This window comes from Meriones unguiculatus, chromosome 15 (genome assembly GCF_030254825.1).
Source record: "Meriones unguiculatus strain TT.TT164.6M chromosome 15, Bangor_MerUng_6.1, whole genome shotgun sequence".
In the NCBI taxonomy this organism is placed as follows: Eukaryota; Metazoa; Chordata; class Mammalia; order Rodentia; family Muridae; genus Meriones; species Meriones unguiculatus.
The window spans coordinates 24,212,024-24,226,400 of NC_083362.1; the positions used below are offsets into that span (position 1 = coordinate 24,212,024).

Here is a 14,377-nt window from a genome sequence, read left to right on the forward strand (position 1 = left end):
ACCCTAAAATATCACATCTAAAATAGAAATATGCCCAAGTGAAATAGAATTATGACAAGCGAAGCAGCTTGGACAGCAGTGCACTCTCTATCCCCATCACTGGGATAGCTTCTCTTCCCTTGTAAGCTCGTCATTAATAAACCTAAGTCATCAATAACTGAATTTCAGCTATAATCCAGACATTTTTTCCTAAGTAATTAAAGCCTGCAATATTAATGACCTTCTTGAATGCATGGAATTCAAGAATGCAGAAACAATGATTTCTGATCTTTCTTTAGACAGATGTAAATAGTTTCTGGGTTTGGGGGGTGCAAGCAAATGTGGTGTGTAACTTCCAGGAAGTGTCTTCTGTCATTTTCTTCTTGTTTGATTGAAGTCAGAGACAGTAAGAACTTCAGGGATTATTTTGGAAGTATTAATCTGGCATACAGAAATTGTAGATGATACAGCAATAATATAGACAGAGCATGATTGCTGATACCTTGGACTCCAAATCACCATGGATTGAAAGCTCCAAGTAGCTTACAAATACTTGTTTCAGTATTATGCCCTTTTATTTTGTCCCTGTAACTAAATTTATTGCAACTCCTTAAGAGATCCTACTCCCCCCTCCCCAAGAGCAGTGCTACAAAGCAAATGTTATTTTGTCTGATTTAAATCCAGAATTGAAGTTTATTCTCTGTATAAAAGCCTCCAATTTGGCTTAGTTTACAAATTCCTTTAAGACTGTGCATATATGGCGCCCTTGAGTTTTTTCACTAAGTTTCTATTTAAATATATTTCCACCAAGAGGCTGTCTTTGACCATCTCTACTCAACCAGGCTTATCTAGTTCCATTATCTTTCAAAATATCTTCTACACATATTATTGCAGCATATTTCCATCAATATATATTATCTTCAATTACTTCTGCTTTTACAATTGTTATACTTTTGTAACAAAAAATGCTTCTGTAACAAATGTAAACTTCTGAAGGTCAGTGATTTATCTGTTCATTCTCTGTTGTATATTAAGAAATTAGCAACACATTTTCATGTAGAGGATGCTTAATCTGAATGTCTAAATAACTGAATGCAGCCTTCTCATGTGTCAACAATCTGCTAAGGCCATTAGTGAATTAACTGATTTAAATGTAACACCATAGTTTTATGTCATAGTTGTTATCAGTTCCATTTTACAAAAGAGAAAACAAAAACAAAAAACAAAAAAAACAAAAAACCAACAACAACAAAACCAGAACAACATGGCTAAGATTACAAAGTTAAAAAAAAAAGACAATAATTTCATCAATAGTACCCATTACTTTGAAATCCTTTGAGAAACGCATGACATTATGTTTGCCTGTTCATTAAATACCTTCAAACAGATTTGATAAAAAAAAAAAAAAAAGTTTATTAAGGATTTATTTTTTCCTGAAGACAGTGCAATTATACAGGAATAAAGTTTGTGCTTCTCCCTTTAGTTATCAGGCTGTTGAAACAATGATCTCTGAGGAAGTGGAATTTCACTGTCAATCTCCTGCTGGGAGAAGTCTAAAGGCCATTAACAGCCAGAGGAGGGGCTCCAGCCTCCCGGGAAGAGACTGTGCAAAGTCCTGACTACTTGTCAGACTATGCTGTGGGAGATCCGGAGGCCAGATGATGCTGATGGGTGGAAAGAGCTTGACCAAGGCTGACCTTTGTTTCCATTTAAACTTAAACTGCCTGTCAGTCCCTTGAAGAGGGTCTTGAGGAGTCACTTACCTTCTTGTTTTTTGTGTTTGTTAAGTATTTCTGTTTTGTGTTTGTGAAAATATATATTGAAGACCCATGACATTTTCACAAGAATCAAGTGATAGGAAAACACAAGCTTTATATGACTGTCTACATTAAATATTTTCTCTTCAAAAGTATCCAAAAAGATATTGTGGTATTGATTTTTCTGGGGAAAAAAAAGATGTTTCTCAATTAATACAAAAGAAATAAGAAGTGTAACAATAAGCATATTTCTCTTTCAATATACAGATAATAAATTCCAAAACATTAGGGTGTTGTTGAAATTTTATTGCATTGAGTCCACTTTTATTGTTTACTTATATCCTTGTTCTCATTTCAGTAGTCATAGATGACAGAATACCAGTGTGTTCTTTTTCACTCATATCTTTCTATCCATGGCAGAGTGCCCTTGTCACATTTTGCCCATCCTTGTGGAATTTTAGCCTTTGAAGATAAAGTCCAACTTCCTTGTATCTGCTGTCTTCCTCAAACCCTTAGCCCTGAGGTGCTTGCACAGAGAAGAGAGAGAAACAGAAACTGGACATATATATTCCAGAAAGCTCTTAACTTAACTTTTATCACCAAGCTGTTTGGTTTTGGATTGGGACTCTAAAAATAAGCTCTCTAATCAGATATAAGATATCTCCACAAGATAATTTTTGTTAACACTTGAACTTTATAACCGTTTTTTTTGTTTTTGTTTCCCATTGTTACTATATCCCTATCTATAGATGTATCCCTATCTATGTCTTTCTGTTTGTGTCTATTTCCACAATATAAGCAGGCAACATTTAAAGCCTGTTATTAAAGTGTGTGGCATCACCATTTTATCTTTTATCTCTGTCCATCTCTCTTCCTTCTTTCTTTCTTTCTTTCTTTCTAGCTACCTACTTACTTGTCACGACTTAGCTATTATCTATCTCATCTCTGCATGTCTATGTATCCCAAGTCCTGACACTAAGCAGAATTGTTTTCCATTCAAACTGCTAGTCGCCAAATGAACTCCTCTCCAAACTCAGTCTTTGAATATGTCCAACTCATTGAAAGCATTGACTATTTGTATTTCTAGAAATTTAAAAAATAGAAATTTACATGTATGTAAAATATATAAACTTGATATATTGAAATGTATAAAAATGGGGACTAAGATATCTATGTTAAATAAAAATATTTTCCTAGATTTATTAAAAAAAACAGAAAAACATGGCTTAATGATATCATTAATGTTACCATTATATTTTTCTTAGAATAAAATGTATTAGTTTATTCAGCCAAATACATGTAATGAGTTTCAGCAATTCTTTTTTATTTGATCTTAAATTATATTATGTAGTGGGTAGCATTCACTTAGTGGGTTACAAAAAAAAAAAAGCAAAAGACAGACTTGGGAGAGGGATATTATGGAGATGATGTAGAAAGTTGGAAGGAAGAGAGGGGGTAGATATGATCATATTTCTTTCTCTATACACATAAAAATTTCAAGACTAAAGAAAAAAATTTTAATTATTTTTGAGATTTTAATATAATTACATCATTTCCTCCTTCCTTTTCTTCCCTTCCAACTCTCCCATGTAATCCTCCTCACTGTCTTTCCAATTAATGGCCTCTTTTTATTTATACACACACACACATACACACACACACTTCAACAAGAAAACATTTTTTAAATTTTAGTTATATTTCTTCTTAATATAAATATATCTTATTACAATTGCAGTATTAAATCTACAAAACAGCTACTGGCACCTAAGGCTCAGGGAATGTAACTGAAGAGGAGATGGAGAGATGGTGAAGACCAAGGAGTTTGTAGTGAGACTGTCTCCTTAAAATGTCTGAAGCTAGACCTATAAAGTCTCACCATCAATACTGTCTAAACATGAGCTGAACAAGAATATTGCATGCCAAAGTAAATGGAGGAACACCCACAGGCCTCAACTCTACACAAAGAGCTACAGGCAACTAAGGAATGCTGAGAGCAGAAGAAAAAGTTTTTCACAGAGAAGAGTACACCAAATGCTTATTCAATACCAAGTGGTTCACCATGAAAACAAAACAAACAAACAAAAACATTTTGAAAAGCATAGTTTTATTCTCTTTTAATATAAATATATCTCTGTAAAATTATAGCATTAGAATGATGTAGATAAGCACTAATCTTTTTCTTACTATTTTTAATTATACATTGTATGAAATATTTTGAATCTTTTTTTAATATATTTTTTTAATTTATTTAACTTTATTCTATGTGCATTAGTGTGAAGGTATTAGATCCCTTGGAATGGGCATTACAGACAGTTGTAAACTGCCATGTGGGTGCTGGGAATTGAACCCAGGTCCTTTGGAAGATCAGACAGTACTCTTAACCACTGAGCCATCTCTCTAGCCCCCTTGTATGAAATATTTAAGTGGAAGAGATAAATGAAGCACTGTTGTAGTCGGTTATTGATATTTACTATGGGTTTAACTTCTGGTAACCCTGCTGTTAATCCTCAGCAGCTATATAACCAAATCACCACACAGAGACTTGGTTTTTAGTTAACCTAGAACACAATGCTGGGCAATATTTACTCCCTCCTAAACCTCCAAGCCCTCAGTTTCCTAACATTTAGATTTCCCACATTATACTTGCTTTTTGTGAAATCTTAGGTCTGGTTCATGCTCCAAGTCCTCCAAGCTCTCTCCTCCAGCTCTGCTCTCCTCGTGCTCCTCCCCTCGAGCTCCTCCTCCTTCTCGCCCTTTCCTGTCCTCTAGCTCCTCCCCTCTTTCCTGTCCCCTGGCTCCTCCCATTGCACAACATTGTATCTACTTGCTTTATTTGTGTCCTGTTTACACAAGAGTTGAGACAGGATGCTTATAGTGAGTATCACAATGCAATATCCAGATTGAAACCAGAGAGTTGGGAGTGGGGAAATCAGCATTTGAATTAACAAGAGTAAGGCATATACATTTTAAAAGAACATTATACCAACAAAGCAGTCAGGCTCTTTCTTTGCTTTTACTTATAAGATTCCATGGAGCTGCAGAGTAGCACATGCCTATAATCCCAATAACTCTGGAGACAAAGGCAGAATAATTCCAAGTTCAAGGCCAACATGGAAAATGTGGAGAGAGCCTGTTCAAAAACAAAAATTTTAAGTCTGGGAGTGTAAGTCATTGGTAGATGCTAGCTTAGAATTAACAAAGTCTTGAGTATAATTCCCAGTGATAGACACACAGACATGTACACACACACATACACCACGATTCTGTTGTAATAATTCAGGAGAGGGGGCTGAAGAGATGCCTCAGCTCTTAATAGCAACTGCTGCTCTTGCAGAAGACTTGGGTGTGTTTCCCAGTGCCTACATTTAAGTTCATAATTGTCATTAACCCCAGTTCCAGGAACTCTCACAGCCTCTGAGGGTGCAGGCACACATGTAGTACATATACATACATACATACACACACACATACACACCTACATACAGGCAAAACACTCATATATTGTCTTTGTCACTGTTCTTTTGCTGTGAGGAGATGTCATGACTAGGGTAACTTCTAAGAGAAAGCATTTTTCACCTTGGTTACACACTTCAGTCTTCTTCCTTCTGTCATTGCAACACAAAGAATGTAAAGTAACAGGAAAGCGATGTTGGTAATACTTTTAGTAACATCAATGCATATTCGAGATGAGGAAACAACGCTTTTGCTAACCTTTGAACAGGCGTCCACTGTAACACTGAGAGGGAAGACTCCTCAGCTTAAAGGTGAAGGTGTGCTGTTGCTGCTACTCTACCCCTTCATTCAGCTTTACCATAGAGCCGTTGCTGTGGGTGAGCACATTTCATCAAATCTAGCTCTTTTGGAATACTTCATATTCCATACAAAGTATGGTGATCCCTGTTTGTACTGATACCCACTCTAAATCCAGTTCACTTGGAAGAGGGCTAGGAGGATAGCTAATTCCCCAGGATCTGAGATATTCAGAGCTTCCTGTGTTCTAAAGCTCTCATCAGAGAAGCGTGAGGTTTTTGTTGGTTTTTGAGACAGGCCCTCCATGTAGCTCTGGCTGCCTTGATGCACTAACTTACCATCCTGCCCTTGAACTCATAAGAGATCTGTGTGCCTTGGCATCCCAAATGCTAGAACTAGGGGCATATGGAACAACTGGACTAAGCAGTGGCTGTGTAATAATCTCACCCTCCCAGGAGGCTGAGGTTAGTGAGAAAACGTGCTGCCTTAGAGGTTGTTTATGTATTTATTTTTGTTCTCTTTGGGACACAGACTCCTCAGTGTATGGGATGTATGTAACTGTAATCACACTCATTTAAGGACCAATAGCACGGAACAAAGCAGCTCTTATCTTTGTTCTTCCAGGCCGAATGGCAGTCCTGATCAGTTTTGAACTGTTTAAGATAATAGATCTAGCTTACATGTCAATCCCTCAACCCACTAAGTACAGCATGTACAATCAAAACAAAGATTTCACAAGAGAGCATTTATCTTGGTCTTATGCAGAACTCCGTGTACATATTACTAGGGACTGCTTCCTATTGGAATGTGAGCACTGCGATGTTTGGCGTATTTGCCGGTTTGTCTTGGAGAATGTACTCCTCCAGACTCAGTTTTTATCAGGCAGGAAATAAATACTTTCTGATCAATGAAACAGCAAATAGATTGGAATTACTGACAATCATGCAATAGTATTAATGTCTTCAGATCAGTTTTTTTTTTTGTTTCATATACAAAAATTATTTAATGAAAATCATGAATTTCCACCTTAGGCATGCAACATACTGCCAGGAGGATGCTGTGTATGCATTTTTAAAGTTTTGTTATTCCTTCGGTTTGGAGAAACGAAAACCAAAAGACTACGTTGCCTTGTGAATGTTGGTGATGTTGTGGAAGGATTTGCTTTTAGGAAGGCTGGCAGGTGAATGTCATATTTCGGTGTTCAAAGTATAATACCTGGGGGCGTCCTGATTCTTGGAGCACAGGGATCTTGCTTCAAATAAGCAGCAAAGGAGAAAGACCTTTTCCTGAAAGGTCTCCTGACGCACTGTGTTCAGAGCTTTCATACAAACCACACAGGAGGAGCGCTGGCCCACAGACTCCCACAGTCTCTATTTGTTCCCGGGGCTCCGGAAAAGAGCTGTGCGCGGAGATCTCCTAGAGTGCCGCCCTGGCATCCAAGATAGTGTCGCTCTGTTCTCTCACCTGGCGGAGACCGGATCACACGCCAACGCAGAGCATTGGGGTTGTCGCTTGTGGCGACAGGTATGGCTCAGAGAAGAGCTGACACCGGTAGTAGCAGAGGACCAGGCGCTCCAGCAGTGTCCTGGGAGCTGCACTGGACGCCAGAGGGGGAAGGCTTGGAGGCGGAGGCTGGTCCGGCCCCCTGGCGCTGTCACCTGCCCAGGGGAGGAGCCACGAACGAAACTAGTCTTTCGCTGATCTCAGACCCAGGAGTCGGGAGAACCTTTCTTGACCATGCAGGGGTCTAAAGGAATCGAGAATCCGGCTTTCGTCCCTTCCAGCCCAGACACCCCACGCCGCACGTCGGCTTCACCCTCCCACGTGGAGGTCTCTGCTGTAGCCTCCAGGAATGAGAATGGGGATTCACAGCCTCTGGAATCTGGGGACCACCAGAAGTCATCTGAGCCATCTCTACCTGCTCCAACTCCTCCAGCTTCGGATGAGCCGCCTGGGACACAGCTAAGCGAGCTTGAGGAGGGTCCTTGCGGGTGGAGGAACTTCCACCCCCGCTGCCTCCAGCACTGCAACACTCCCCAAGGCTTTCTGCTTCACTACTGCCTCTTAGCCCTAACGCAAGGTAAAGTCCAGCGCCAGCTTCTGGGGTCTGACTGGTGCTTGGGGGGTCGGGCTGCGGGGACGAGAAGACAGGTGCAGGAGACCCCACAGGCTGACCAGGTAGTTGACTCCGGACTAGGTATCCCCACCCCTCCTCTCCCATCCCCGGGCTTGGAACTTGAAGAAGCTTCTGCCCTCCACATTCTGTCTCCCCAAGTATACCATCATTTAAAACCTGGTATGCACATTTTTCGTATTTTGTGTTCTGCTTCAGTTTAGCGGAGTGGCTTCCTCTAGGGAAGATTATGAGAGCCTTCCTTTGGGAAAATTATAAGCCTTAGGGTAGGCTGGCCTGTATTTTAAAACCTTACTGTCTACTGGGATCTAGGGAGGAGATTTGTTTGTTTGTTTTTACAGAAAAAAGATTAAACGCTTTACAAATAGCAATGGGCAAAAAGAGGAGTACGATAGAAGTGCTTAAATTCTGTAGCCTAGATTCGATGTAGGTATAATCTTATTTTCTGGATATTTGAGAGTGTACAAGCACATCCGGCTGAGTAAATGAGAAAAAGCTCCCAGCCCTGCAGGGTGAACCTTAATCAGCTCTTCAGTCTCTAGTGTTATCCAGTGTCTGTTTGCTCTAGGATCTCTTTTAAACTCTCTTGGGACTAACCGATTAAGCCTAGATTTATACCCCCAGGAGTTTGTGATCTAAACAGTTTCCTTGAGAGGTGTGGCTGGCTGGCTGGAGGGAGGCTTCTTGGAAAGGAAGCAAAAAAAAAAAAAAAGTTGAGGTTGCCGGGTTTGCCTCTAATGCTAAGGATACAATAAATGGGAAGTTATTCTAAAGAGACAGACTGGGGAGGGGTGGGCAGAAGGTGGGATGGTTTGTAGGACGTGCTGAACTTTACGTTGAATTTGGTATGTAGACATTTTGGTATTATTTGAGGCATAATCCCAGACTATTTTGTAATAGTCAAGGATTGGTTGAAAAGAATACAATCCAAGAGACAGTGGAGCATTACCGGAAATTGTTCTTTTCTAAATTAATAGAAAACTAAATTGAAGTCCTTTCTCTTCTTATTTTATTTCCATTTCCTCCACTTCAAGGAACTCATTTCCTCTTTTTTGACACCCTCTTGGTGCTAAGTAAATATTTATTGATCAAAAGTAGACTTCAGCTCCCGTCCTGAAGATTTGGGCTGTAGTCATTTTCCATTTCTTATCCCTACGAGGTTTTCTTCCCAGTTATTTCTTGGTTGTAGTGAATATGAAACTAGTGATAGTAAAGCATAGTTGCTAGAACAGTATAGAATTAAAAAGTAAAATATATCTTGTGTTTTGCCTTGAATTTTTTTCTGCAATGTTTGTTACTCCAAGACACTTCATATTCAACATAAAACATTGCCTTAAGTTATTATTAAATAAAAATGGTAGTCTCAGGGAGAAAAATGTGGCTGGTTTAGTTTAAAACATCATTTACTCTAGTTTAAGAAAAATAGTCTGAATACATGGGTGGTAGCCACGCCTTTAATCCCAGTACTCAGGAGGCAGAGGCCGGAAGTTCTCTTGAGTTCTAGGCCAGCTTGCTCTACGAAATCAAACAACAAAACAAAACAAAAACAAAAACAAATAGAGAAGCAAAGGAAAAAAGAAAAGGCTGAGAAGAAAATAACTCAATATATTACTTTATGATGAAGTTTAGGTTTAAGTGACTGAATGTGTACTTGAGCATCTCACTACCCTCGGGAAGTCCATTTCTGTTTTAGGTTAGTGGATGTTTGAACAGGAAGAAAACCTTGAGGAATGATTTTAGCAGACATTTCTCCTAGGCAATGTGTGTCTTTCTCAGCACTCAACTTCCCAGGGACCCTCCCTTCCTCACGCTCTACAAAGGAGAGACATAGTCTGCATTCTTTCTGAACTGATTCAAGTGCAGTGCATTTGGAATGTGTATGAAAAAGGTTTGGGGAGTCGCTGGGCTTTGTGCTATCTTCTTCCAGATATTTGCAAAAGGAAGGTTTACTGTAAAAGCAGTGATCTCTAGTGACTACATTTTATTTTGTTTTTTGAGATGTTTCTCTGTGCAGTCCTGTCTGTCCTGGAACTCTCTTCGTAGACCAGGCTGGCTTCTAACTCACAGGACTCCTCCTGCTTCTGTCTCTACTGGGCTGGGATTAAAGGTGCTCACCAGTGCTCCTAACATGACTTATTTTTAATCAGTGTTGTAGGAATAGTGGAAAGTTGATGTTTGGATGGGAAAAATTTCATGTTATCCATATAAAAGTCAGTTCTCGATGCTGTACACATTTCATTTTATAATCTCTGAATTACTAATTGGTTTACTGTCTTAAAAAGAAGCAACAAGCAAACATAATTCTAGGACTTTGAAAACTGTGATACCAATTTTGTTAATATATATTTTTAGTTGCAGGCTTCATAAAACAACAGTACAGACTGTAGATACTATGAAATTTTTATACTCAGTCTCATTAATAATACTTTTTTGGAGGGGGGGGTGGTTGAGACAGAGTTTCTCTGTCTAGCTATGGCTGTCCTGGACTTTGTAGAGCAGACTGGTCTCAAACTCATTAGACATCTTCCTGCCTCGGCCTCCCTGAGTGCTGCGATTACAGGTGTGCACCACTGCTCCTGGCTGAAATAATTCTTAGTAGCTCATAGAGAACACTTACTAAAACTTTTTGTCAACTTTTAGTTTTTAGTTTATTTTCACGTTTCTTTTCCTATGGATTTAACTCATATATGCACAGGACAAATTAAAATCAGTCAACATTTTATTAGTTTAACTACTTTATTATTAATTTTATGCTACATATGTATTATATGTAATATACATTTAAATATATCTTTACATAAATAAACATATGTTATATATTATGCTTTATCATTACTTTCTAAAAGCCACTTTATTATTATATTTTTTTTATTTTTCACTTCTTTATTACTCTTATAATCGGCAGGTAGACTACATGTACCATTTTCTTCTATATTATGCTTTGAATATGATTTAGAACATTAGTGGTCAAAATAATGCTTAGTTCTTGTTTACTTTTAATCTTGGCTCTTTTAAATGATACCTCTAAGGTGGACCTGGTGTGCACACTGATAATCTTACCACTTGAGTAGTCAAGGCTCTAGGGGCATTGATTCTTGGTCAGCCAAGGGACTTCAAAGTTCCAGAGCTCAAAGTGTGTAAAGAAAGCTTTAGTGTTTGTCAAAGTGTTAGAAAAAATAGACTCAAGAGCTCAATTTCCCCTTCTTGAACTGCAGGATCAGGATGAACTGTAGTTACAGCTAAACATGTGTGAGGCTAAGGAGGTCGTTGAGCCTTGTTGTGATGTGTGATCACTTGTACTTGCTGTACTCTTTCCAGAGAGTTCTAAGGAATGCCCTGAATTAACTTAAGAACTCTCTAGAAAACTGATTTCATCAGTCTGACTTTTGTTTGTTAATTAAAGTAAATTTAAACATATGATTTATTACATTGTAAGCATCACTTTGGTTGAACACCTGAAAACACGCAATCATGCAATATAAAAAGTGAAATGGTTTCGGAGGAAATGTGTTTGGAACGCCTAAGTTTGAGGATTGAGAGATATTTTAAGCTGGCGCAGAAGAATAGCAGAAGCAACAATGGAACAAGCCTAGTGGGCATATAACAAAGCTATAACAATGTGTTTGCTCTTTTTTAGGTATTGTAGTAAATGGCCTAGTAAATATTAGCATCTCTACCATCGAGAAGCGCTACGAAATGAAGAGTTCACTGACTGGCCTGATATCATCAAGCTACGACATCTCCTTTTGCGTGTTGTCTTTATTTGTATCGTTCTTTGGTGAGAGGGGCCACAAACCTCACTGGCTCGCTTTTGCATCCTTTATGATAGGGCTGGGAGCACTGGTGTTTTCCTTGCCACACTTTTTCAGTGGAAGATATGAACTGGGATCTGTTTTTGAAGGTAAGTCTCTGTTATGTGTTCGCATTAATCCACAGAAGTACTTGGAAAAAGGTTCTTTGACATGTGTGCAGTAAGATTGGGTCTAAGGTCTTTTCCGATGCTTTGTGTGAATTACGAAAGTCTGGAGAGTCCAGAGATAGACTGTGTGTTACTTGCCACCTCAGAGGCTCTCCAGGTTTGTGATTCTCTAATTCTGACTCCCCATATTGTTCACAGTCCTCTTTAAACAGAAAGGGAAGTATCAAGTTTGCAGGTGTTGAGATCTCTGAGACTTGCAGATTTTCTCTTGCACTGTTGTTGTTGTTTTTTGTTTTGTTTTGTTTTTCAGTGTTTACAGCTCTGTGTTCTGGATGTGCACATTCCTGGTTTATTACAAGACAGGTGAAATGCCCTAGCAGCACATTCTCTCAGAACCGAAGCCCAGTTTTGGGCTGACAGCTTCAGAGTGACCTCTAGACCATGTTACCCACTAAGTACACAAAGCCCATTATTCAAAGGGTTGGGGGGAAGTTTAATGAGCCTCCCCAGCCTTCCCGCAAGCAAACAATCACTTTTAATGGTAAAACAATGACAGTAGAGCCTGAGGAATGTGCTTCTGAATTGTGGAAGTTCAGCTTAACAAACACACAAAAATTGTAGTTTTTTGGGATTGGCAATAACAGACACCGAGAAGCCTTAAGGATTTGGCAACTGAGGAGAGTTCTGGAGAGAGAAAGGAGAAACTGAGATGTTGACCTATAGGCATTTAAAATTTTTTTTAAATGATTTGTTCTTATTTTATGTACATCGATATTTTGCCCGCATGTGTGTGTATTAGATTTCCTGGAAATGAAGACAGAATCAGTTGTAAACTGATATGTTGGTGCTGGGAATTGAACCCAGGCACTCTGAAAGAGCACTCATTGCTTTTAACCACTGAGTCATCTTTCCAGCAGTAGGCACTCTTTTTTTAAGTTAATATTTTAATAATATGTCTTCTGTTAACATTAAAAATAATATTGAAGCAGGCTGGAGACATGGCTCAATGGTTCGGAGCATTTGCTCCTTTTGCCAGAGGACTTGGGTTTGGTTCTCAGAACCCACATGATACCTCTTAATAATCTGTTAGTCCAATTTTAATGGACCTGATGGCCTCTTCCAGCTTCCATATGCATCTTGCATGCATGTCATAACATACACACATGTAGAGAAGATATACATTCATATATGTGTATGTATATGTATAACAAAAAATAAACCTTTAAAAATAATATTGTTAATGTTTCCCAAGACTGATTTCCCAACTGCAAGAAAGTAAGAAATAAGACCCCATTCTCAATAAAAGATTCGTATTATGCAGTTGGTTTTTTTAGAAGGACACTTATTACATAAGAATATTTCATTTAGATACAAAAATGGAAAATACAAGCATATGGATAAAGAGAGGATGCACTTAAAATATGACAAATTTAGAACAAATTAGATAGAAGAAGATACTATCAGTGAAATAAGTACTTATGTGAATTTTTTTATCGGACATTGGGCAATGTTGCATAAGACCAACTGAATAATTTCACTGAGGGTAGATGTAGGAACAAGGGACACATTGCAGCACAGGCTGTGTTGTTACACCTTGACATCTAAACTGTACGGAACATTCAAACCAATCTGCCTCAGAAGAACACATCCTACTGATTCTGTGATACCGTAAGTGTATTTGTCTTTGCAGTGTTTGGACATTTCTTTTTGCTACAGTGAAGTAGGTGCCTTTCTTCTTTTGGAGGGGTTAACATATATATATATATATATATATATATATACATATATATATATTTAAAATTTTTGAGATTATGGTAGAATTATAGCATTTCTTCCTTTTTCTTCTTCTAAAACTTCCTATATACCCTTCCTTGCTCTCTTCTCAAGTTACAGCCTCTTTTTTTTTTATTAATGTCGTTACATGTACATTGTATAGGAATATATGTATATATTCCTAAATATAACTTTTCTCAGTCTGTATGTTACTTGTATGTATGTTTTCAGAGCTGGCAATTTCATATTGGATAACTAATTCGTGTATTCTTCCTGGATGAGGCTGTTTCCTGCTCTCAGATTTCCTTAGTTTCTGTGGTTCTTTGTGCAATAACTTTCATGTTCTTATGTGTTTATTTGTTTGATTGTTTGTATGTTTGAGAAAGGGTTTCTCTGTGTAGTTCTGGTTGCCCTTAAACTGCATGGGATTAAAGATGTGTGTCATCATGCCTTTCTTGTTCTTAAAGGAGCTTTGTTTTTTAAGTCTCAAATTTTATAAAGCTAAAGTAAGTGCCTCTTCTACAAAACTTTGGCATCTACATCAGTGTCTTTATTGTATATCTCCTTTAGTACACACCTTGAGTTACAGTCAACCTGAACTCTTGATACCCAAAGGGGAACATCTACAAATTAAGGTGCTTGTGGGTTGTGGAAAGAATTGAATGTCTCAGAGCTGAAACTAAGATATTACTGAAGCAAGAGAAGAAACTTTTAATAATTATTGTGTATTTTGCAAACTTACACAAAATTCTTACTGCACTGGCGGACTTCTTCAATATTTTAGTAGATTAGACTTACTAGACCATTGAAATAGGAAAATATTTAGCTTGCCTTTATGTTACTGTGCCATATAATAAATATTGTTGAAATAGAGTACACAAAGTACAAATAACAGCATGAAGAAGTTGGACATGTCTATAATCCCAGGGCTTGGAAAAGCAATAGTAAAACATTTTATTTCATTTGTTATTTGGTGAAGAATACATAATTAGCAAATAAATAAGACAGTTGAAGGTTAAAGGTCTATTTAACTAGTGGGTTACAGGAAAGGCTATAGTGGTGATA

The 14,377-nt window shown here is 38.1% G+C and overlaps 1 protein-coding gene across 1 annotated transcript in view; it reads left to right on the forward strand.

Annotated features, from left to right (window-relative positions):
* Positions 1–7,118: 7,118 nt before the first annotated feature.
* The window catches only part of Slco4c1 (solute carrier organic anion transporter family member 4C1), a 58,681-nt gene continuing 51,422 nt past the window's right edge, over positions 7,119–14,377 (forward strand). The window contains exons 1-2 of the mRNA XM_060368307.1: positions 7,119–7,566; positions 11,258–11,521. Coding sequence (XP_060224290.1) covers positions 7,224–7,566; positions 11,258–11,521 — 607 coding nt within the window. The 5' untranslated portion in view covers positions 7,119–7,223. The remainder of the gene's footprint in view (positions 7,567–11,257; positions 11,522–14,377) is intronic.